The sequence below is a fragment of the Prunus mume genome, linkage group LG6, assembly GCF_029339155.1.
Source record: "Prunus mume cultivar Tortuosa linkage group LG6, ASM2933915v1, whole genome shotgun sequence".
Classification (NCBI taxonomy): domain Eukaryota; kingdom Viridiplantae; phylum Streptophyta; class Magnoliopsida; order Rosales; family Rosaceae; genus Prunus; species Prunus mume.
In genome coordinates this window covers 11,605,646-11,628,398 of record NC_142703.1, presented here as the reverse complement: position 1 = coordinate 11,628,398, position 22,753 = coordinate 11,605,646, and the positions used below count along the sequence as shown (strand labels likewise).

The 22,753-nt window shown below is 38.8% G+C and overlaps 5 protein-coding genes across 7 annotated transcripts; 4 read left to right on the top strand and 1 right to left on the bottom strand.

Moving 5' to 3' along the window:
• Positions 1-469: 469 nt before the first annotated feature.
• On the bottom strand, positions 470-6,610 carry LOC103334638 (uncharacterized). Of its 2 annotated transcripts, none has more exons than XM_008237613.2 (13): positions 6,414-6,610; positions 4,164-6,182; positions 4,031-4,070; positions 3,479-3,531; positions 3,072-3,117; positions 2,882-2,962; positions 2,458-2,580; positions 2,302-2,353; positions 2,149-2,224; positions 1,974-2,040; positions 1,838-1,888; positions 1,547-1,639; positions 470-886 (listed from the first exon to the last, which is right to left on the bottom strand). In XM_008237613.2, the coding sequence occupies exons 2-13, from the start codon at positions 6,155-6,157 to the stop codon at positions 782-784; spliced, it is 2,781 nt and encodes a 926-aa protein (XP_008235835.2). In that variant the 5' UTR covers positions 6,158-6,182; positions 6,414-6,610; the 3' UTR covers positions 470-781. The 2 variants fall into 2 exon arrangements, with proteins under 2 accessions (XP_008235835.2, XP_088910000.1); XM_089053874.1 differs by lacking the exon at positions 470-886 and adding an exon at positions 1,252-1,422 and having other exon boundaries at positions 6,414-6,609.
• Positions 6,611-8,023: 1,413 nt separating this feature from the next.
• Positions 8,024-11,318, top strand: FRS5 (FAR1-related sequence 5). 2 transcript variants are annotated; one of them, XM_008237614.2, is made up of 3 exons: positions 8,024-8,361; positions 8,523-10,809; positions 11,025-11,318. In XM_008237614.2, the coding sequence occupies exons 2-3, from the start codon at positions 8,596-8,598 to the stop codon at positions 11,196-11,198; spliced, it is 2,388 nt and encodes a 795-aa protein (XP_008235836.1). In that variant the 5' UTR covers positions 8,024-8,361; positions 8,523-8,595; the 3' UTR covers positions 11,199-11,318. The 2 variants fall into 2 exon arrangements, with proteins under 2 accessions (XP_008235836.1, XP_088910295.1); XM_089054169.1 differs by having other exon boundaries at positions 8,032-8,337.
• A 1,241-nt stretch (positions 11,319-12,559) lies between these two features.
• Positions 12,560-16,590, top strand: FRS9 (FAR1-related sequence 9). The gene is made up of 4 exons (XM_008237615.3): positions 12,560-12,920; positions 13,162-13,197; positions 13,956-15,454; positions 15,983-16,590. The coding sequence occupies exons 3-4, from the start codon at positions 13,973-13,975 to the stop codon at positions 16,148-16,150; spliced, it is 1,650 nt and encodes a 549-aa protein (XP_008235837.1). The 5' UTR covers positions 12,560-12,920; positions 13,162-13,197; positions 13,956-13,972; the 3' UTR covers positions 16,151-16,590.
• A 1,412-nt stretch (positions 16,591-18,002) lies between these two features.
• LOC103334641 (protein VACUOLELESS GAMETOPHYTES-like) lies at positions 18,003-19,089 on the top strand. Its single transcript, XM_008237616.2, has one exon. It carries the CDS (start codon positions 18,174-18,176, stop codon positions 18,903-18,905), a length of 732 nt encoding a protein of 243 aa, XP_008235838.2. The 5' UTR covers positions 18,003-18,173; the 3' UTR covers positions 18,906-19,089.
• An 834-nt stretch (positions 19,090-19,923) lies between these two features.
• On the top strand, positions 19,924-22,691 carry LOC103334642 (putative L-type lectin-domain containing receptor kinase S.5). The gene is made up of 2 exons (XM_089053927.1): positions 19,924-21,312; positions 21,763-22,691. The coding sequence occupies exons 1-2, from the start codon at positions 20,043-20,045 to the stop codon at positions 22,539-22,541; spliced, it is 2,049 nt and encodes a 682-aa protein (XP_088910053.1). The 5' UTR covers positions 19,924-20,042; the 3' UTR covers positions 22,542-22,691.
• Positions 22,692-22,753: the final 62 nt, after the last annotated feature.

Here is a 22,753-nt window from a genome sequence, read left to right as displayed (position 1 = left end):
ACATGGATACAGGGGATATGTGCAAGCACAAGATTGGTCGATTCATAACCCTAATCTTGACCCTTCTAATTCTATCCCCATGCATACCATAGATATTGTCTAAGCTGGCAATGATGGAAGTGCCAGAGAAGATCAACTAGATAATACAGGCTATGTGACATAAAATTCTTACTAGTTTCTTACGAATTCAAAACCACAACTCTCCAGACAGTTCAAGGGGATTGAGCTTGTCATAAAAACCATGGCTCCATTGGGTTCCTCAGGCACCACCTAAATGGAGCCATGTTGAAACAGTCTGTGGAGTTCAAGAATCTCCACCATCATAATTCATACCATCCTAAAAAGCAAGCAGAACAAGATAATAGACAGTGATGTGCAAAAAATTGTAAAAAAGGGTACAAATTTAACGCCGCATCCTTTCATTCCTTACACGTCTAATTAATATAATAAAACGATTAAGTCAAGGATCGACACAGGAAACATAAAAGTTGAGATTGCAATTTTATCCACAATGTAGCTAAATTCTTAAGAAAAGGAGAGACCCAAATCATTGGAATCCAAAAAATAGTGACCAAGAGTACCGCATATTTACATGAGTCTCATCATTTAACTATAACTGCTGGGAACAATAATTATAGATTGGCGAATTAGATACATCCAACTGCATAGGCTTGAGATCCAAATATAAGTATGAACAAACCAAAACTACTTGTATTCTATCTTCTCAAAAGCAACCAAAGCTCTGTACTTGGGGGACAGACAGGATATTCATCTCTACAATTTAAAATTCTGACTGTTCAAATGGCACACGCACAAACAATTGGCCATTCAAGGTCACCACAGCAGATGTCTGTTGTGGATCGATTCTCGAAGGTAGGCTGACAACCTATAAAGAAAACCACTTTAATTATCCTGCAGGTAAGTGCCACACTACATAACAAAAGTTTTCATTTGAACATTAATGTACGTGTGAATCTAATGCTGCTATATTATCTTCTTATGGAGAAAAAAACACTGTTATACTATCTTGTTGACAAGAGGCCAGAAATCCAGGTGATGCAGAATGCATATTGTTAGTTTTCCTAATTTAGTTAAAGATTCCTTGTTGTTGAAAGATCTCTTATTAGTTAATTTGCTTTCCTATTTCCTAAAGTTTACTTTTCCTTTTCCTAGACTAAAAAGGGTTTTGCCTCTATAAATAGAGTTGTTTGTAATCTTTAAAGGGAGACTTGATTAATGATAAATTTCCTTACTTTAAACTCTCTGATTCCTTCCCTTTCCCTTCATCTGTTCGATCTCTAATTCTCCTCGATCTCTTATTCTTCTTTGTTCTATTGCTCAAGTTTTCACTCGAATATCTACCGGCTGTTCTACATCACCAGGCTAATGATATCTTAGGCTTAGGACTGGGACAGTAGGAACCTGTAGAAATCCTCCCCCAACCAAACCAACAAAAGAAAACCCCGCCATTTCAGGATTCTATTTCCCCCACTTCAAAACTGCAAAGAACCACATATGCAGGTATATAAGTTTAAGTTATGCCAACCTTCTTAAAGGGTGTGACACCCCAAGGATTATCCAGTTGCTTTGGTTGACCAGATATAATCAGGCGCCCAGCTGGATCAGACTGAACATGCACCTGAATCACAACCACCGGTAACAACAAAATTGGATAGAGTATAACAAGCAAAAGCTGGATAAAATTTTTACTTGGAAAAATAAAACAGAATTTAGGTCGATCAACTACCCATGGAAAAGAACTACCAAATTTAACCACAAAAACAAAGTCGACTAATTTAAAAATGATATGGATGACAAAACTAATTCATGAACTAACCTCCTCACGAAGAAGTCCAGGAACTAAGGCATATACCTCAAAGCAATCGTTCTGTGTACAGTCAAATTTCAAATTCTAATTAGATATAATCTGTAGAAATATGTTAAGTCCCAACAGTGGGATGAGAGAAACTTACAAATCTTTTCACGTTAACCTTCACCCAATCTGCTGGGCGTCCAATATCAAATACCATTATGTCCAATCTATAAACAAGGGGAAAACAAAAACGTTCAGCTGGAACAATGGCAAAGATACTTTCAATTATCATGTCAACTGAAATCACTAGGAGTCAAGAGAAAATAAATACTAACCGTGGCTTTATAGCTTTCATGTCAGCAACCTGGAGAGCAGAATCCACATGAGATGGCTTTTTCCGCTTTAGTAAACCTGAGTTAATAAACCAATTTTTAAAGAGAGAAGACCATTATGGCAGCAAAAATGCAAAAAACTTTAGGCTATGATACCAGAACTTTTAAGCTGCTTGTCACTTTTTGGCATGGTACTCAAGTTCTTATCCTAGAATACCACACAAAAATAAGATCATAAGGAAGGGAAAAAAGTTAAAAAGAAAAGGAGAATAAATAAATTAAATAAGCATAGAGCTTAAAATTTCTCCAGACCTTAATAATTGCATCGCCCACCTCACCATTACCAAGAAGGCGTTGAGAATGCCAACCCTGCATGGCACGAGCTGCAGCATCCCTTAGGGCCCTGCCTGATCCTAAAGTTTGGCTGCCATCAGCCTGCATTATAAATCCAAAAGGATCAATTACCTAAGAAACAAAAGAGCAAAAGAAGAGAAGAAGAAAAAACTGTCTCTGCAGATAACTAATATTCCTCATGCAACATTGAGCATCATTTTCATTATCTTATGCAGAACCACAACTTAATTTCTACATCCAATAACACATATATGCACCCCATGAATGGGAAGGAGGGGGGAAAAATCACAGCATCTATAACTGCAATAGAAGAAACATTCAATTTTTGTCAAAACACTGAAAACAAACTTAGCAACATATATGATTAGCTAAGTCTAATTACCCGATTCTCAACTTTAGTAGGCTCTGCAGGAAGAGCAAGCTCACCGCCATGCAGTCTATGCTTTTCAAATTCAAGTAATGCCTGCAGAAAAAGCGGTAATTAGGGACTCCAAGACCCATGCAGGAAAGCGGACAAAAAACAAAGAAGACAAAAATAAAGTGAACTTAAAACACAATAAGTAGATCATAACCTTCTCATAAAAATTTCGAAAAGTCCAAGAGACAGTTGTACAGGTCCTGTCCACCATGAAAAATCAGGCATTGGAATTCAAGTTTATAAAAAGAACTCAAAACAACAAAGGAATTTTCTGGGGGGTTTCCTATGCATAAGAGAGGGACTTCTTAAACAACAGAAAAGGTGGTTTCCTAAATTCTTTATGCGACAGCGTCATACTACAGATCAGAATAACTAAGTTTCAAATATAGCCCATTCAAGCTTTTTAATATTTCCATCAACTGAAGGATTAAATACGTAAAAGTAACTTTGGGTATTTGCCACAAAATAAGTTGCCTTCCTGTTATATTTTATTTTATGGTCCTGGAAATAAATTAGACAGCTTAAACAGAGGCATTAATTAAACAAAATAATATTGCTTACTTTGGGGGATTGAATGTTTCTCCGACCTGCCGCCACAACTTGCACGAAGTAACCTACACGTGCCCACAGACAAACACTTAGTAGAGTAGCTATGAAATAGGGAAATTTTATAAAAGAAAAGAAATGTGGAGCATATCAAATTTTAGATAACTGATATCTAATACTAGAGAAATTGAGCAAAATTAATCTACCATTACAAGTGCATCAGCCAGCTTTCTTTCTTTCCTTGTCTTTATTTTTGATAATTTCTGTTTCCAACTACATTTGCATAGAAAAGCATATAAAGCAGCTGCTTGCTTTAGGTAAACTGGGGTATACATATTGTGAAGTAGATTTTAATGTCACCAAGCTTGTGAGTATAATGTCCTCGACACGGAAATATGTGAAATAATCTATACTTATTTGGAATTGTGTCTATTGTTATTTAACCAATATGTAATGCCCAACTGAAATTCACGGATTCTTTCTGAACTGTGCACAATAACCTAATCTACCAAGCCTTATAAAAAGCCAAGGCCTCAAGAATACAGGATATTCAGGATTCAGGCAAACCTTTTCATAGCCACCAAGTTTGATCACGGCTCTCCATAACCTAAATTATAAAAAGAAACAACAATGAGCCAAAATGTTTTCTAACTTATTAACTTATGCAAACTCAACAGAGATATAATCACCAAGAATTTACTTGAGCAAATTTAATTCCTCTCTGTAGAACTTTGGGGCTTTAAATTCCAAGTTCCTCTCTTTATATACGTTCTCCACCTCCTTCATGAATGCCGCTTGCTCCTCCTCAGTCCCTGACTCATCATCCTCAGCAGCACCTGGACCTGAGAGAGAGGATTGTTTTGGGTCTAACTCTAAGCTCTTCATCCCAACCTTCCGTCCTACATAAAACTTGGGTTTCAACATGTGCTCATTTATTTCAGTACTTAAAGACAGCATCGTTTTGCTGCTCACCCCCCCTTTCGGTGTCCCACCTCTCTCACCATCATCATCAGATTCAGTCTCCATTTCCACTTCATTATTAAGAGGCATATTATGCTCCACCTTACTAACAACATTATCAGTTTCAGCATTCATATGTTGTTCACTGGAGGGGTTGGCCTTGCTGCTCAACCCATCTATCAGTTTCTCCGTAGCAACCCCACCATCACGAGGCATTTTATCAGGCTCCACCTTACAAACAACATTATCAGTTTCAGCACTGATATATGGTTCATTGGAGTGGTTGGCCTCACTGCTCAACCCATCTATCAGTTTCTCCGATGCAACCTTGCTATCACGAGGAATATCAGGTTCCACCTCACAAACAGCATCATCAGTTTCAGCACTGATATGTGGTTCATTGGAGGGGTTGGCCTTACTGCTCACCCGGTCTATCAGTTTCTCTGTTGCAACCTCACTATCACAAGGTATATCAAGCTCTACCTTACAAACAACATCATCAGTTTTAGCACGGCTATGTGGTTCATTGGAGGGGTTGGCCTCACTGCTCACTGCATCTATCAGTTTCTCCATTGCAACCTTGCTATCAACAAGAGGGATATCAGGCTCCACCTCACAAACAGCACCATCAGTTCCAGCACTGATATGTGGTTCGTTGGAGGGGTTGGCCTCACTGCTCACCCCATCTATCAGTTTCTCCATTGCAACCTTGCTATCAACAAGAGGCATATCAGGCTCCACCTCACAAACAGCACCATCAGTTTCAGCACTGATATATGTTTCATTGGAGGGGTTGGCCTCGCTGCTCACCTCATCTATCAGTTTGTCCATTGCAACCTCAGTACAACAAGACATAGCAGGCTCCACCTTACAAACAACATTATCAGCTTCAGCACTGATATGCGGTTCATTGGAGGGTTTAGCCTCGCTGCTCACCCCATTTATCAGTTTCTCTGTTGCATCCTGAGGAGGCATATCAGGCTTCACCTTACAAACAACCTTACCAATTTCAGCACTGATATGTGGTTCATTGGAGGGATTGGCCTCTTTGCTCACTCCATCTATCAGTTTCTCCATTGCAACCTCACTATCACGAGGGATATCAAGCTCCATCTCACAGGCAACATTATTAGTTTCAACACTGATATCTAGTTCATTGGAGGGGTTGGCCTTGCTGCTCAACCCCTCCTTCAGTGCCTTCCCTTCCTCAACATCATCTTCTTCCTTTTCAATCTCCATGGGGATGGCAGTCTGACGTGAACCATCACTGACAAGATTATCAGTCTCTGCACCGCCACATAATTCAGTGGTCGGGTTGACTTTGATGTCCACATCATCCCTCAGTGCCTCCCCTTTCTCACCATCATTCTGTTCACTTTCAATCTTCACAGAAATCTCACTCCCACAGTGCACACCAGAATCCACATTGCTAACAAGGTTAACACTTTCACTACTGGGATGCGGCTCATTGGAGGAATTGTTAGCAATGTTAGCATCTTCAGGAGTTTTGAAGACAGTGGGAACAGAATCAGCCGGACCTTGAATGTCATTATGCAATTCTTCAACACCAATGTCATGAATGCTGTTCTTGGTCTCCAATTCTACACTATCAACGGAGTTGGGGTTTGGTTCTTGACCCTCTTCAAGTTGTGCATGGACATGGGTATGGCTCAAACTTTTGTTTTCTTCAGCCTCCTCCATATTTTTCCCCTCTTCTTTGGCTATATCGTCCATGTTTTTCTATCTCTTCCTTCTCCTTCTTCAAACATTCAACCAAAAACACACACAAAAATCTCAGCTTTAAACAATCCAACCCAAAAAGACTCGGAAACAAAAAGCACCCACAGATTTCGAAGAAATGAAAGAGGGAACGTTGTGAAAAAACAAGAAACAAGAAGCATATAGTGCTTTTATAGCCTCTGCTTGTATTGCAACGACGAGAGACAAAAACAACTACTTGAAAGTTGAAACAACGTGGAGAGAGCCTTACCCAATTGCCCTTTTGGGACACGAAGATGGTGAAAAGTGCTGGTGGGTGTGCGGTGGCTCAGGCACACCAAGCTCTGCTTCTGCGTTCTGCGTTCTGCGTTCTGCCTCTGTGGCTCTGCTAAACCAAGTGACGCTTAAAATGTATTGATCTGACTATTGGGCAGCCGGTTGCTCTACTGCTCTCCTCGCTTTACAATGGCTTTTTTCCTTTTTTGGGACTTTTTATTATCCTCTCCTTTTAACTTCTCACGTGTCAAGATGAGTGATTTTTCCACACAATTAGCATTAGGTGTATACAATAATACTAGAGACATTACTTTTTTTTTTCTTTCTTACAAATAATTTTATAACAATTATACAATAATATTAGAGACATCAATTTTTAGATAGCAGTTTTTTATTTGGTATGAATAAATAACATTCATAATCAGCTCATAACGAAAACAAATAAAACATTACCACATCAATTTGTGTCCAAAAATTTGTATAATAAATTAGTGTTTCTGGTATTACTCATAATTATGTCTCTTTTTCTCATAACATGCTCTATAATCCGTCAAATATGGAGTGTTTATTTATGATTATTTTTGGGTTTTAGTATTGTGTCTTGTGTCATGCATTTAATTTTTTATTTTATACAAGTGATATTGAAAGAGGGATTGAAGTTCGGTGATGGTGTGTTTATAAAACTTTTGGTTGCTTAGTCTCAAGTTAGTGTGGGTAGTTTTGTTCGTACCGGGCAAATAAAATTAGTGTGTGTAGTTTTGTTCCTCTTTCACACAAAAAAAATATAATTTGGCTACATCGACCCGAACTACAATTTACGCATTGGTGGCCAATTTGATTTATTTGGGAAATTCGTAAACTGAATAAAACATGTAATGTTAATGTTTTTATTTTATTTGTATATATGATATAAAGTAGTATTTCATGGTTGTTTCTCCCAGCATTACCAAACATGGAAGGAAATGAATTTTTCATTTTTTATTCATTAAAAAAAGACATGGGAAATTATTTCCCATCAAATCCTTTCTGCAAACCAAATGAGTTTATACTAAATGTTGAAATTCTTACCCCATTCGAAATTTATGATATTTTTCTCTCTAAAGTTATTATTTTTCTTTGATGCGAAGTTCTATTCATTTGATGTATGTTAGAGAATAGAGAGTATCTACTTACTTTGTTTAGGAAGGGAAACCGATCAAAGAAAGTTTTTAAGTTTGGTTTTGTTAAGATTTATACATATGTATTTACTACTATTAGTGCTAATTAGTCAAAAAACAATATTAAACTTTTCTAAATTATATAATATCGGGGGAGAAAGGACATCGGATGCATGAGTTAATATTAAAACCACAACCAAGTCCATTACAGGAAATGTTGAAATTTATATAAAATGACAAATTCTCAAATTCCATATAATCAACGGCTCAAATTGCGTGTTTGACAATATAACAAACAAGTCACTATTTATTGAAAAAATATCATAATTTTTCTCATAAAAAATAATTTTTAATGAAACGTTGTAATGATGAAGAACTAATCCAACGGTGCACAAGCGTTCACGAAATTGATGGGAGACCTAGTCGATCAGAGCCCCAGGAGCCGGGTTAGAATAGAATACGAAGAGCCTACCCACCCTTCTCAAGCTCCCGTCCCTCTTTCGCTTCATCATCACTCTCATTATATTCCTTGTTATTTTATTCATATTTTTCAATAATTTCCTTCAATTCAATCCATTTGAATACAAAGCCCTCCCAATCCCACTCAAATTGAACCAGATTCTAGGGTTTTTCTGTTGTTGTGAAAACCCTAAGAAAAAAAGCTCCCATTTTTGTCTCACTCCATTGGTCATGCTAAAGGTTGCACTTTGCTGAAGATCCACCGGAGCCCACTTTCTCAAGGGGATGAGACCATGATAGACTGTATGAAAATCTGTCTCTTTGAGGGTCAGTCTTTTCCTTTACATTTTAGGTTTTTTGCATATTTATGAGAATTTACTTTGTATTGTCACTCTTTCCCGCTAAGACTGTAGAGGGACTGAGACTGATAATAACTTATTTATATGCCTATTAATGTATATATATAATACAATGTTATATTTCTACAGAAAACAAACTTGTCAGGCTTGGGAATTGAGAGAATTCACTTGAGATTGATCTGAAACTATTTCAAAGTTTGACATGGATAACGAGGTGATTGAATTTGATATTGGGTTGGGAGGAGGGGGAGGTCGAGACGGCGATGATGATTTTGTAGACATTGAGCACCCTGTCGATGATGAGGAAATGGTTGATAGTCCTCTTATGAGCAGTGCCACTGGAAGTGCCAGTGGTATTGTTGTTTTTGGTGGTGGAGGGAGTGGTGAAATTTACCTTCCTGAGGGGGACCTCTTGGACCTTGAGCCTTATGACGGCATGGAATTTGAGTCCGAAGAGGCTGCCAAGGCCTTTTACAATTCGTATGCTCGGCGTGTTGGGTTTAGTACTCGTGTCAGCTCCTCGCGTCGTTCCAGGCGTGATGGAGCAATCATACAGAGGCAATTTGTTTGTGCTAAAGAGGGTTTCCGGAATTTGAATGAGAAGCGCACCAAGGATAGGGAGATCAAGCGCCCACGTACTATCACCAGAGTAGGATGCAAAGCATCCTTGTCTGTAAAGATGCAAGATTCAGGGAAGTGGGTTGTGTCTGGTTTTGTTAAAGAGCATAATCATGAGTTGGTTCCGCCTGATCAGGTGCATTGTCTTCGTTCGCACAGGCAAATATCAGGTCCTGCTAAGACCTTGATTGATACCCTGCAGGCAGCTGGCATGGGTCCCCGGAGGATTATGTCAGCACTGATTAAGGAATATGGTGGAATAAGCAAAGTCGGATTTACAGAGGTGGACTGTAGGAATTACATGAGGAATAATCGCCAGAGAAGCTTAGATGGGGACATTCAGATGCTTTTGGATTACTTGAGACAAATGCAAGCTGATAACCAAAATTTTTTCTATGCTGTGCAGGGGGATGAGGATCAGTCCACGGGCAATGTCATCTGGGCTGATCCAAAGGCAAGGATGAACTATAGTTACTTTGGTGATACTGTTACTTTTGACACTACCTACAGGTCAAACAGGTACCGTTTGCCCTTTGCACCTTTCACAGGGGTAAACCATCACGGACAGCCTGTGTTATTTGGTTGTGCCTTCCTGATAAATGAATCTGAAGCATCATTTGTTTGGTTGTTTAAGACATGGCTTATGGCAATGTCGGGCCGCCATCCAGTGTCGATTACCACTGATCATGATGCTGTGATACAGTCAGCCATCATGCAGGTTTTCCCACAGACCCGCCACCGTTTCTGCAAATGGCACATCTTCAAAAAATGCCAGGAGAAGTTATCCCATGTTTTTCTTAAACATCCAACTTTTGAAGCAGACTTTCACAAGTGTGTTAATTTGACTGAGTCGATAGATGAATTTGAGTCTTGCTGGTTGTCTCTTGTTGACAGATATGATCTCAGGGATCATGAATGGCTTCAAACAGTATACTCTGCTCGCAGGCAATGGGTCCCTGTCTATCTGCGTGATACATTTTTTGCAGAAATGTCCATAACTCAGAGAAGTGACAGCATGAACTCATATTTTGATGGATATGTGAATGCTTCAACAAATCTGAGCCAGTTCTTTAAGCTCTACGAGAAAGCTCTTGAGAGTCGCAACGAGAAGGAAGTGAAAGCAGATTTTGAAACTATGAACACTGCCCCAGTTTTGAAGACCCCATCTCCAATGGAAAAGCAAGCATCTGAGCTTTATACAAAAAAAATATTTATGAGGTTCCAAGAGGAGCTAGTTGGGACACTAACTTTCACGGCATCTAAAGGTGATGATGATGGGGAGATCATCACATATCAAGTAGCAAAGTTTGGGGAGGACCATAAAGCATATTATGTTAAGCTTAATGTTTTGGAGATGATGGCAACTTGTAGTTGCCAGATGTTTGAGTTCTCAGGTCTTCTTTGCAGACATGTATTGGCAGTCTTTAGAGTGACCAATGTGCTAACTCTCCCATCCCATTACATATTGAAACGATGGACAAGAAATGCGAAGAGCAGTGTCATGTTAGAAGAACGTTCTAGTGATGTATATACCAATTATCTAGAATCTCATACTGTTAGATACAATACCTTACGTCATGAGGCCTTTAAATTTGTAGATGGAGCAAAGTCTTCAGAAACCTATGACATTGCACTGGATGCTCTGAAAGAGGCTGCCAAAAAAGTAGCTCATGCACCAAAGAATGACGGGAAAACCATGGTCAACGGGCATGTCAGGGGCAACTTGGCTGGTGGAGCAAGTCGGATACATTATGCTAGTGGGGATCATGAGGGGAGTTCGGGCCAACACTTGTCTGAGGTCAGAGCTATTCCCCAAGTTCTTTGTGATTTGATTACTTGTCTCCTTAGCCTTGGTATTTTTCTCGTTTTTGGCTTTGGGATGGAGTGCTCTGTGTTTGTGCAATGTTTGTTTGCCTATGTTTGCCTCATAATTTGACTGATGGGATGCCACTTGGGCTATTTGCATCTGTTCAAGCCTGCCGTAACTTTTCTGTTATGGGTATTATTGTGCAGGATGATATGGACAAAAAAATTCGAGAACTTACGAATGAGCTGCAGTGTGCAAATCGGAAGTGTGAAGTTTATCGCGCTAACCTACTTTCGGTTTTGAAAGATATAGAGGATCATAAATTACAGTTGTCAATTAAAGTGCAAAACATTAAGATTGGCATGAAAGATGGCCTATAAAGGTGCAATACAGTCACACATGTATTTATCTTTTATTTTAATTGCTTTTTAGTCAGTGTACCTTCACAATGCTCTCTGGAAAGGTATTTCTTCACTTATGGGTGGTGTAGAAATTTGAAATATGTGCGAGTTGGGTTGTGTTTCCAGTGTTTTTAATTTTCGTAGATGTATATTCATAGTTGCTGGATCCAAACTCTATGCAGATAGTTGGCCTTGTGTCTGATATGATGAAAGGTATTATCTTAGTTTCCATATAATAAGATGAATTGAAATGAAATGTAAACTCTCACTGATGTGGGAAATTTGCAGGGTCCATGTTTTGGACCATGGATGGATCTTGGTTGCGGATTTGACTTGCCAGAGGCTTGATATCTCACGTGTAAATTATTTCTGGCCGATTTGTCATACTTCCTCCTTTTCTTTTCATTATTGGTTATATTATTTTGAACCGCTTTATGTTGTTTCTAACATTGTATGGGTCTCCTAGTGTGCAACGGTAACCTTGCAGGAGGAGAAACATTATTGTATGTAGTTGAAAATGAAGGCCAATATGAGAGCTGACTGCAAGGTTAATCGGGGTATGGATGTGTTTGGCAATTGAAATTCTTTGGTAGTTATTTTCTAATCGTGATTCGTGTGTGTGAGGTATAATTTACTGGTTTTGTGTTCCCCTCGTGTGTATCGTTCTGTTGATTAAAGCTTTTCTGGAGCTCCCTGCGTACTTCCTATTCTACGGATTGTTAGCTACCTCATTTTTCTAGCATTGAGAGTAATACACTGTGAAGTGTGACACCAAACACAGCCCAAACCGAGGTAAAGACATCCAAGTTAGGGAAAGGCTCTCTGTATAGCTGAAATGTTACGTTCTTGTGAGCCTTTGTTGGAGTCAGTTTGTAAATGTGACATTGTTATGCATCATGCACTGTACAAGCTGATTTTCTCAAGTGAATTTCAACTATGTGGCTGAAAACTCTGTTCCTTATGGTATGCTACATTTGAGAACCTCCGAAAGTTGAGAGCAGGGTGATTTTTACTGGCTATAAACCCTATATTACCAACAGTAAACGTCGATCGGGTGATTGTTAGTCGTCAATTTCTGCGCAATCCATGGTGAAAATTTCTGTGAAAAGACTAACAATTATTCACCCAAGGGACTGCCATTTTCCAAAGCTTAGCATAAGAACTCATCTGGGATTTGATGCACCTAACATGTGGGTTGCAAAGAGCATGGTATTATCTCAAGCAATGACGTCAAATTTTGTACATTGGAAATGGACAACATCCACTGCAGCAAAGCAAACAAGTGCTTTTCATAACCGAAAATCAAAAGAACAAAATGGGAGAAATCAAAAGAATGCCTTCAAGATATTAAAATATAATAAAAACTTTAAAAATGCAACCAAAAAAAGGAAATAATAAAACCCTAAAATGAGAATTGTTTTTAGCTGAGATTATATAATGGAACTTCATTCTTTGAATTTTAAAAATCAAATTTTTGAAACCCTATTTCCTGTGAAAAAAATTCCACTCAATACCACTAAAGCTAAAAATGGGGTTTTGATTTGAAAGTCGTTTGCTTTCTTCGAAATAATCAAAAGGGCTTTGAGAAGAGTCTGCTTGGGTCTTTCTATCACTCTATCGCCAGAGGGAGACAGCGACCGGGCCAGTCTTGGAGTTTGACGAAGACCTATTTCGTGTTGCAGAGCTTGTTTGCAGTTTTGGGTGAGTCTTTCTTCCTTTACCCAGTTTACATATAATTTTGGTTCAATTTTGTATATTTTTCCAGATTCTTTGCATTTTGATGAAACCCAGCAACTGGTTCAAATATGGAAGTATTGGGTGTGGCCGCCCAGTCAGTTTCTGGCTTTCAGCTGCCTGAAAGGCTTAAATCCTTTTCTTCTTCAATACCCAATTCTCTCTTGTCACCAAACTTACTGTTTCCTCTGTTTCTTCTCTTCTCAAGCTTATATCTCAAACAGACTCAACTACAACAAACAAGGTATTTTTCTTAACCACCCCTTTTTTTGCTTGTGCAAATTGATTAGGTTTTTGTATGAAATTTATGTGCTGTAATTTTTGTACTCCATTTTCCTGAATTTCTCTCTGTGCAATATTTTGTGGGTTAAGTTTTTAAGTATTTGTCTCATAGCTTATGGGTGTCGTGTAGTAAATCTTTTTTTCTTAAATAATTTTTTTTTTTTTTTTTAAAAAGAAACGAAGTTACTGTAATGTTGATGAGGTTGCTTTAGGGAGGCTACAAATTTGGGAATTGTGTTCTGTGGTTTGAGTTTTGGTGACTTCTGATAAAAGCATGCTTAAGATTAGCTTAAATGGGTGTTATTCTGAGAAAACAGTGGTTGATTTCCCATGTATCCAATTTCCAGACCATACCTCGTGAAATCACAGTTAAAAACTAGTTTGAATACTTAAAATTGTTACAAGAAAATCTGTAGCTTTATTGCATGTAGGAAGTGCCATGAATCTGCAATAAATTTCTACTGCATGTAGGAAGGCCTCGCTGGTCTGAAAAGAATTTGCAATGTTAACAAATTAGGGAAATTTTTTGCAATTAGGATGAATCTGGTCATGATGACCAGGAGGAGGAGGAGGAGCATATAATTCTAGTGAAGGTGTAGAGATGATAGCAGCATATGATGTTTTAGTTATAGTTTGAACCCTGATTTGTGTAAGTTACCTTCCGTATTTAATAATGGACTTTGGTGGCAACATTTCTTACTTTTTTCTTATTGGCTACAGTTGAATTTTGAAGTTACATGAGTGGTGTCAGACAGAGGACCCTCGGGGGTGGGGGTCAGCATGTGTTGGACTATCTGAAACGAATGCAAGCAGAAAATCCTGCTTTCTTCTATGCAATTCAGAATGATAGTGATCACTCTAGTGGAAATATATTTTGGGTGGATTCAACAGCCAGGATGAACTATACATATTTTGGAGATACTGTTATATTTGACACCTCATACAGGACAAACCGCTATAGGGTACCGTTTGCCTCATTTTCTGGGCTTAATCATCATGGGCAGCCAGTGTTGTTTGGCTGTGCGTTAATTCTAAATGAGTCTGAGTCCTCATTCTTATGGCTGTTACAAACTTGGCTTCATGCAATGTCTGGACGCCACCCTGTCTCCATCACCACTGATCCAGAGAGGCACATACAAGTTGCAGTTGCGCAGGTTCTTCCTGAAACTCGCCATCGTTTCTGTAAGTGGGCCATATTTAGAGAAACACAAGAGAAACTAGATCATCTATATCGTTCTCATCCTACTTTTGAGACTGAATTTAAGAAGTGCATCAATGAGAGTGAGACAGTAGATGAGTTTGAGTCACGTTGGGAATCATTGCTTCAAAGATACTACATCATGGATGATGAATGGCTTCAATCAATGTACAATGCTAGGCAACAGTGGGTCCCAGTGTACATGAGAGACACCTTCTTTGGAGAGTTTGCAGTAAGTGAGGGAAGTGAAAGTTTAACTTTGTTTTTTGACGGGTATGTGAATTCATCCACTACCATACAGGTTTTGCTTAAACAGTATGAGAAAGCTGTAGTTAGTTGGCATGAAAAGGAACTCAAAGCAGATTATGACACTACTAATACTATGCCTGTTTTGAAGACACCATCTCCTATGGAAAAACAAGCTGCAAACCTCTATACTAGGCGAATATTTAAGAAGTTCCAGGAGGAGTTGGTTGAGACCCTTGCAAATCCTGCAACAAAAATTGATGACTCAGGAACTGCTGCCACCTATCGAGTGGCCAAATTTGGGGAAGACCACAAAGCCCATGCTGTTGATTTCAATTCTTTTGAGATGAAAGCTAGTTGTACATGTCAAATGTTTGAATATTCAGGAATAATCTGTAGGCATGTACTAGCAGTTTTTAGGGCAAAAAATGTTCTTAGACTCCCTTCTCAATACGTATTGAAACGATGGACTAGAAATGCCAAGAGTGGAGCTGTGGTGGATGAACATGCGTCTGAATTGCCAAACAATTCTAGAGAATCTGTAACAGTTAGGTATAACAATCTACGTCAGGAAGCAATCAAATATGTAGAAGAGGGAGCAAAATCTATCCACATTTATAATGTGGCGATGAATGCTCTACAGGAGGCTGCTAAGAAAGTTGCTTCTATAAAGAACCAAGGTTCTGGAGCTACTCAGGGTAGTTCCCTGGCCAATGGAGGTAGCCAAGAAATGCATTCAACGGAAGAAAATCAAACAACAGTGTATCAGTCTTCGGTACGTTACTCCCACCTCACAAGATATGTTTAATAATATCATTGTCGTTGTTGTTATTATGTTTAATATATATATATATATATCTCTCTCTCTCTCTCTCTCTCTCTCAGCATTAGGTCATTGGGGAAGTTTATGAATATGAAGTAGAATTATTCAAAAGTGAATTTTTTTTGTCTTTCCTGTTATGAATCTGGAAAGCATGGATATAGTTTCGTAATTATTTGCTTATTTGTTACCTTAGGTGTATGTAGCTATTGAACTCTACACACTAAGAAATAATGCATCTTTGGGTGTTCCATTGTTACAAACATGGTAATTCATGATTTCTATTTCATGTTTGTAGCCAGAGAGGGCCAGCTGTAAATTATGATGTCAGAATAAATGTAATCATCACATGGTTTATACGGTGCTTGTGCTTTCACTGTGATCATGATATAATACGCCATTCTTTTTGTTTATTGGTGCTTGTGTTTTCAGTTTGATCATGATATATGCCATTATTTTTGTTCACTCATTTATTTTCATCAGGATGAAAAGGAAAAGAAAATCCGTGAATTGTCTGCCGAGTTGGAGAATACCAACCAACGGTGTGAAGTTTATCGAGCAAATCTGCTTGCTGTTCTACGAGACATGGAAGAGCAGAAGTTGAAGCTTTCAGTGAAGGTTCAAAGTGCAAGGCTAAGTCTGAAAGAGTGACTGCTATTTGCAGAAGAAACCCTTCCATTATGTCTTTCCTTCTCCGGACCGTGCACATTCAGTCATTGACATCTTTGTTTCTCCTATCCAGTGTGCCAGGGGCTTCCTGCTGGGAGAAAGTTGGGTGGGGGAGAGGAGAGGGTGTGCCTGAAGGCGGGCAATATTTGTATTTAAACCGTTTTCTCTTAACTCTTGCACCGTAAACTTGTTTGTATCGAGATCTTGTTGGAGGGACCAGGTAGGGATAAGCTGCTACTAATCCGTGGGGTGAACATCCTCTAATCTCAATAATAGGAAGTTGCATTGTTAGGGTTTAGCCTTGGTTAATAACTTGTGGTGATTATTAATTATTAACAACGGGATTTTTTGTAGTATCCTCAAACCCACTTTGAATCTGATAAAATGGAGTTTGAAACTCTTTTTTTCTGTTCGTACTGTTTCGGTTAATGCCTTCCACAATCGTACAGGGTCCAACAAACAAAGAAAAAAAAAAAAGTTAAAAAAAAAAGGGGAAAGAGTAAAGAACAAAGAGAATATGTTGGAAAGAAAAAAAAAACAAAGAGAATATAGAATCAAATAAAGAAAGTGAAATTCGGCAAAAACAAAATAAAGAAAGTGAAATGTAGAGGCTCGGTTCACATAAAATAAGAAGAATTTCCGTGTAGTAAACCTTGTTTGACGAGTCATAAGGCTTGGTTCACCCTGTGGAAAATTTGTTTGAAACTGACATCTAGCAGATAAGTTTGGCACTACAGAATCGTTTACCGTGACACATGATATTCACGTATTATAATATGAGTGAATTATATGTTAATATTTTGAGACGTATTAAAATTATTAAAGAAGGACTGCTTACCTTCTTACATGAGAGGCATTTTTACTTTATGCAAATCAAAATTTGATACATAGATAAAAATAATTCATCAAAAACACGTAAAAAAGAATCTTAACACACATCAAATTGTGATTATAAAGAAGTAGGAATTTCTACTTCCTAAGAAGAAGGCAAGTATTTAGATGTTATAAACACATAACGGGGGTAACGCTGAAGAAATTTTCTATAGATATAGACTAGGACCCGCAAAAGAGTACAATTTGCCACTTGGCAGCTTGAGCTATACAAAGATCTTCACAAATTCCATAACTTCGGAAATCACCGTGGTCGAGACACCTGTGACAGTAGCACTGAAGACCATCTCTTTTGTTCTGCTTTTTTTGCTTTGTCTTTATAACATTGTGAACCTTCCAGATGAATCCATGCTGCTACTTTTACAAGCGTTGAACTCCTTTATTTATCAAAGAGATTGATAATATAATCCAAAGCATCCCAGAACATTCCACCTGTTGGGGTCAGAGACTCAAGATGAATTTTGGGGACATTGCTTGCCTTTGTTCTTTTGTAGTCTTTGAAGAAAGCTTTGCGTGAAACTCTAAAATTAGCCCTTGACTGAAAAACCATGTACAAGTTGGTTCTGCACCTAAATTCGAATCCCTCTCTTTGTAGTTTAAATTAGTTTAAAGCAGATTATCGCTTACATAAAAATTTTAAAAAACCATTTACAAGTTTCTGATTCTTCATCAAGGACAAGTTCGATTCTTAAGCTCGTCAATTATAGTAACATTTATATGGTTTTAAGTCAATAACCTTCAGTATTAGAAATGCTATCTTAATCCCATAAGGGAGCAACGGCAAAAAATAACATCCTTCCACGGCAATAGATTCCAAAGGCAATGAATGCTTTCTTTGATCCCTCTATATCTCAAACATTCTCACCTTAATTATTGCATCAATGTGACCAATTTTTTTATTCTCCACTTGTAAATCTCAAGCAAAGAATCTTACCTTAGCTACAAGACTGTTGAGAAACCCTTTTTTTTAAGCTATCAAAAGCATACCAAACTTAACTGGCCATTTAACCCTCATCTCCATATAAGCATCTCTCATCTTGCTGCTACTTCCAAATTGGCCTGAGTGAGAAACTTAGGATTTTCCTGAGAAAAAAAGAAAGAAAAAAGAAAACACATGAAGATTGACAAGGAAATCTCTCACCCCATCCACCTACAACACAAGCTCAAGATTGAATACACAGAGATCCCATTCTACTGTGATGGGTGCAAAGAACCTGGCATTGGCCTCAAATACAAGTGTCAGAAATGTGAATTTGACTTGCACAAGGCATGTGCTGTGGCTGCTCCCAACATCCACCATCCCTTCTACAACAAATGTGAGTTTCAGTTTCTTTACAACCCGCCTGGCGCTGCTAGGAGAGTGTGTGATGCATGTAGGAAGGATGTTTTGGGGTTTGTGTACCACTGCTGGAAATGTGATTTTGATCTGCACCCTTGTTGTGCAAACCTCCCACAAGTCCTAGATGATGGGGAGCACAACCTTTACTTGTGCCTCAAGTTATCTAGTCCTTGTCATAGGTGTGGAGGCAAGGGGCCTGGTTGGTCTTACAGGTCTGATTGCAAGACCTATAACCTTCATGTGTCATGTGTGAAGGAGTTGCTTGTGGAGAGCTGGCAAGCCATGTATCTCAATGTGGACAAGAACAAAGTTAGGGAAATGCAGACTAGAATCCCAAGCCTCAAGGGAACACTGAAAAACCATCATGGAGGGAGAGGACGAGGAGGAGGAAAGGTCAGAAAGTGTTGCCAGATTGCTGGTGGTGCCGTTCGTGTTATTGTCTCTGCAATCCTGGGAGATCCTACTGCTCTTATAGGCTCTGTTATCGGCGGTTTCATATCCAAGTAGAAGGGGGGGAAATGAAAACAAGTGTGCTTAGTATGTCTTGTTATTACTTTTCTTCATGTTTTCCTGTTTCACAGTTTGTTACTTGGTTACATGTAAATTTATAAGTACTGTGTGTGTGAACGATTAGGACCCTGCAGTGTCCTCCAAATCTGCATATTAAAGTTAAAAATATGTTTAGATATGACATTGTGTGTCTTTTCTTAAGTAGCATTTCATTCGGATAAGGAAACAACCGAGAATTGGTGCCTCCTTTTATGTACAGAAACATACACATCACTTTGTGTATTCTTATGGATAGGTCTTTTTTTGGCTGTTGGTGAGTACCAAAGGTAAGAAGGTTTTTTAATGTACCAAACATATAGCGAGGGCTTATAATTTCAGTGATAGAGCACTTTATATGCTACATTTCCGATGAGAGTTGAACTTACAAGTCACGCGCTCTCCGCCTCAAAATCATTATAAAAATGAAAAAAATAGAAAAAAGAAAAGAAAAAAGAAGAGAGATATAGAATCTTCGTGACGTTGGCACGGTAGGTGTTGTATGACAAATTTTGTTTCTTTCTATTTTCCTTCATATTATTCAAAATCTTCTTGGTCTCCTTGTAAAATTCATTGAGGCGTTCTGCATGGGACCTCTTCTGGTTCTAGCATACGCACGGTACTCATGCTGCTTAGAAGTTTCCTTTAAAAGAAAAAGAATACAAACAAGTTAGTTTATAGCCCAATGGGTTCACATTTCTGGCAGAAAATAGACTTTTTCATGGCATATTAGCCGCCTTGACTTGAAAAGTCTCTGTTTTTTGAGTTTTCTCGAAGGAAGAAAAACAAAGGAAGAACATTAACAAGTACCACACAAACAGAACATTGCATATTAAAGATAAGGTTAACAGGTCCAAATGGGGAATTGACAAATCAAGCCGTCTTCCACTTTGGTAATTTCGTGTCAGATTCCTTATTCAACAGACGCATGTATATATAACATATTTACCACAAATAGAAAGCAAATCTCTCATTTTGATCACCTTGTGCAGATAGTGAGCACCATTTCCTCTCACATTTGGTTAGTTCCATTTATTCTGTTCTTGTTTTCTGCATTTAAATTAGCTCTAGGTGAATCAATCAAAATCAACAAGGAATATGGGGCTTCCGAAAGGAATATTAATCACCTTCCTAGTTGTCCCTTTTGCCATAATGCTGCATCAAGCTGCCATAGGCACTGCAGAATCAGCACCTAAGCCGAAACATTTCCCTTTTCTTGTATTTGATGAAAAAACTGACCAAGCTACCTTCCGCATTAAAGGCGATTCTTCCATTGATCATGGGGCACTTCAGTTAACCCCAGACACTCTGAACCAAGACTTTCTTTTACAAAACAAGTCCGGACGGATCATGTACCACAGAGCTTACAGACTATGGTTGCCTGACATCGATGTTGTTGCCTCCTTCAACTCAACTTTCCTCGTGAACATTTACCACAACGAGTCGAATGCCGGTGAAGGCTTTGCCTTTCTAATAGCTTCAGATATAAATATACCTGAACAAAGCTATGGACAGTGGCTAGGCCTCACCAATGCCAGCACTGATGGGAATGCCACAAACCGCATTGTTGCTATAGAATTCGACACAGAAAAGCAGGATTTCGACCCCGATGGCAACCACATAGGCCTCAACATCAATTCTGTACACTCAAACAAGATTGTTTCTCTCACCCCTTTAGGCATTGAGATATCGCCGGAGAAAGCCACCAACTACAGCGTGTGGGTGGAATACGACGGTAGGTCCAAAATCATGGAAGTCTACATGGCTAAACACTCTCGAGCCAATCCACCAAACAAGCCCAACACACCACTTTTGAGGGAGACAATAAACTTGAGGCATTACCTGAAAGAAGAGTCCTACTTTGGATTTGCTGCTTCCACAGGCAGCTCAGCAATTCAGCTAAACTGTGTTTTGGAATGGGATTTAAGCGTGAAGGAAGTACCCCCAAGAAAAGATTGGACTTGGTTGAAGATTGCTGTTGGGGTTGGTGTTCCAACAATGGCCTTGTTAGTGATACTTGGATTTTGGCTGGGAGTTAGGTATGTGAAGAAAAGGAAAAGAACCAGGGTTGAAGAGTCCAATGTGCTAGGGACACTGAAAAGGTTGCCAGGAATGCCCAGAGAGTTCAAGTACAAGGAGCTTAAGGAGGCAACTAATAATTTCCATGAAGGTATGAGACTTGGACAAGGTGGTTTTGGCATTGTTTACAGAGGAACTCTGCATGATAAGGATCATGCAGATTCTGAAACCTCTACAGAAATTGCTGTCAAGAAATTCTCCCGGGACAACATCAAAGGCAAAGATGATTTCTTGGCTGAGCTCACCATAATTCACCGGCTTCGACACAAACATCTTGTACGGTTAGTGGGTATGTCATTTGCACGATTCTTTTTTTAATTTTTTTAATTTATAAATCCAATCTTTAATTTAGATTAATGAGCTAATTAGGAACATTTCAAAATGTTTTAATTCAAAACTAAATAAATAAATAAATAAAGGGCCAACAGTCAACCAGAAATCGTCAACGTACAATGCTCGGGGTGGCTGAGAAATAATACACCTTGCTCCATTTGAATTTTGATATGGTCTTTTGTATTGACAATGTCTTTTTCTTTCTTCCTTTCAAGGAAATCTTCAGAACCCAACTCTCAATTATTATTTTTAAACATGGTTAGAACTTGTACATCCAAAAATAAGTATATTCCAACAGACTATAATTTCAAGTTTGAACTTCCTTCACTTAAATTTCTGTTGCATAAACAGCTAAATCTTGAAGTTTCAAAACCCTGCTCAGTACTCTACATTGACTGTTGTACAGGATGGTGCTATGAGAAAGGGAAGCTTCTTTTAGTGTATGATTTTATGCCAAATGGCAGTGTCGATAAGCACTTATATGAAACTTCCAGCCAGAATACACTGAATTGGAAACATAGATGCAAGATCCTTGCTGGTGTGGCGTCAGCATTGCATTACCTACAAAACGAGTATGACCAAAAAGTGGTGCACCGCGACCTAAAAGCCAGCAACATCTTGCTTGACTCAGACTTCAATGCTCGCCTGGGAGACTTTGGCCTTGCCCGAGCCTTGGATCAAGAGAGGAACTCATACGCTGAACTAGAACTAGCTGGAGTCCCGGGCACCATGGGCTATGTTGCTCCAGAGTGCTTCCACACAGGAAAGGCTACTCCAGAATCTGATGTGTTCGGTTTCGGGGCAGTGGTGCTTGAGATTGTATGTGGTAGAAGTCCAGGGATTAAGATTCTTCATGAACACCACCAGTATTCCTTGGTTGATTGGGTGTGGATGATGCATCGAGAAGGGTGCATTGAAGAAGCCATAGATAAGCGGCTCAACGATGATTATGTGTTTGATGAAGCAAATCAGCTTTTACTTCTGGGTTTGGCATGTTCACATCCCATTGCCAGTGAGAGGCCTCAAACACAGGCCATATGCCAGATTATAGCTGGAACCACTCCAGCCCCTAGTGTACCCCCATTCAAGCCTGTTTTTATGTGGCCTTCCATGGGTACTGCCTACAGCAGCACTGAGAGTACAGTTTCTAACGTCATTCTTTCTAGCATTACAGTGTCTTACTAAAGTTTGGTGGAACACTGAATGTAACATTATTGCAGTGGCTTCAGCTCATCTCCTTCTGCATTAAGATTGGAGGATTTTAACTGAAGCCCATTGTTCAGAATACCTAATGATATTGTTTTACGGGATCGCCAATATTAAGAATTTTCTACATATTTACCTCAGAAAACCAATCAGATTATGGCATCATTTGTTCTTTGAGATCCAAAAGATCT

Bases quoted from the DNA above. Each gene is read 5' to 3' on its own strand.
- LOC103334638 (XM_008237613.2), bottom strand. From the start codon at position 6,157: ATGGACGATATAGCCAAAGAAGAGGGGAAAAATATGGAGGAGGCTGAA. The intron at 2,041-2,148 runs GTTAGTATTTAT...CCTTGTTTATAG, and splicing joins ATGAAAGCTATAAAGCCACG to ATTGGACATAATGGTATTTG. The intron at 1,889-1,973 runs GTAAGTTTCTCT...GACTGTACACAG, and splicing joins AGGTTAACGTGAAAAGATTT to AACGATTGCTTTGAGGTATA.
- FRS5 (XM_008237614.2), top strand. From the start codon at position 8,596: ATGGATAACGAGGTGATTGAATTTGATATTGGGTTGGGAGGAGGGGGA. The intron at 10,810-11,024 runs GTCAGAGCTATT...ATTATTGTGCAG, and splicing joins CGGGCCAACACTTGTCTGAG to GATGATATGGACAAAAAAAT.
- FRS9 (XM_008237615.3), top strand. From the start codon at position 13,973: ATGAGTGGTGTCAGACAGAGGACCCTCGGGGGTGGGGGTCAGCATGTG. The intron at 15,455-15,982 runs GTACGTTACTCC...TATTTTCATCAG, and splicing joins CAACAGTGTATCAGTCTTCG to GATGAAAAGGAAAAGAAAAT.
- LOC103334641 (XM_008237616.2), top strand. From the start codon at position 18,174: ATGAAGATTGACAAGGAAATCTCTCACCCCATCCACCTACAACACAAG.
- LOC103334642 (XM_089053927.1), top strand. From the start codon at position 20,043: ATGGGGCTTCCGAAAGGAATATTAATCACCTTCCTAGTTGTCCCTTTT. The intron at 21,313-21,762 runs GTATGTCATTTG...ACTGTTGTACAG, and splicing joins ACATCTTGTACGGTTAGTGG to GATGGTGCTATGAGAAAGGG.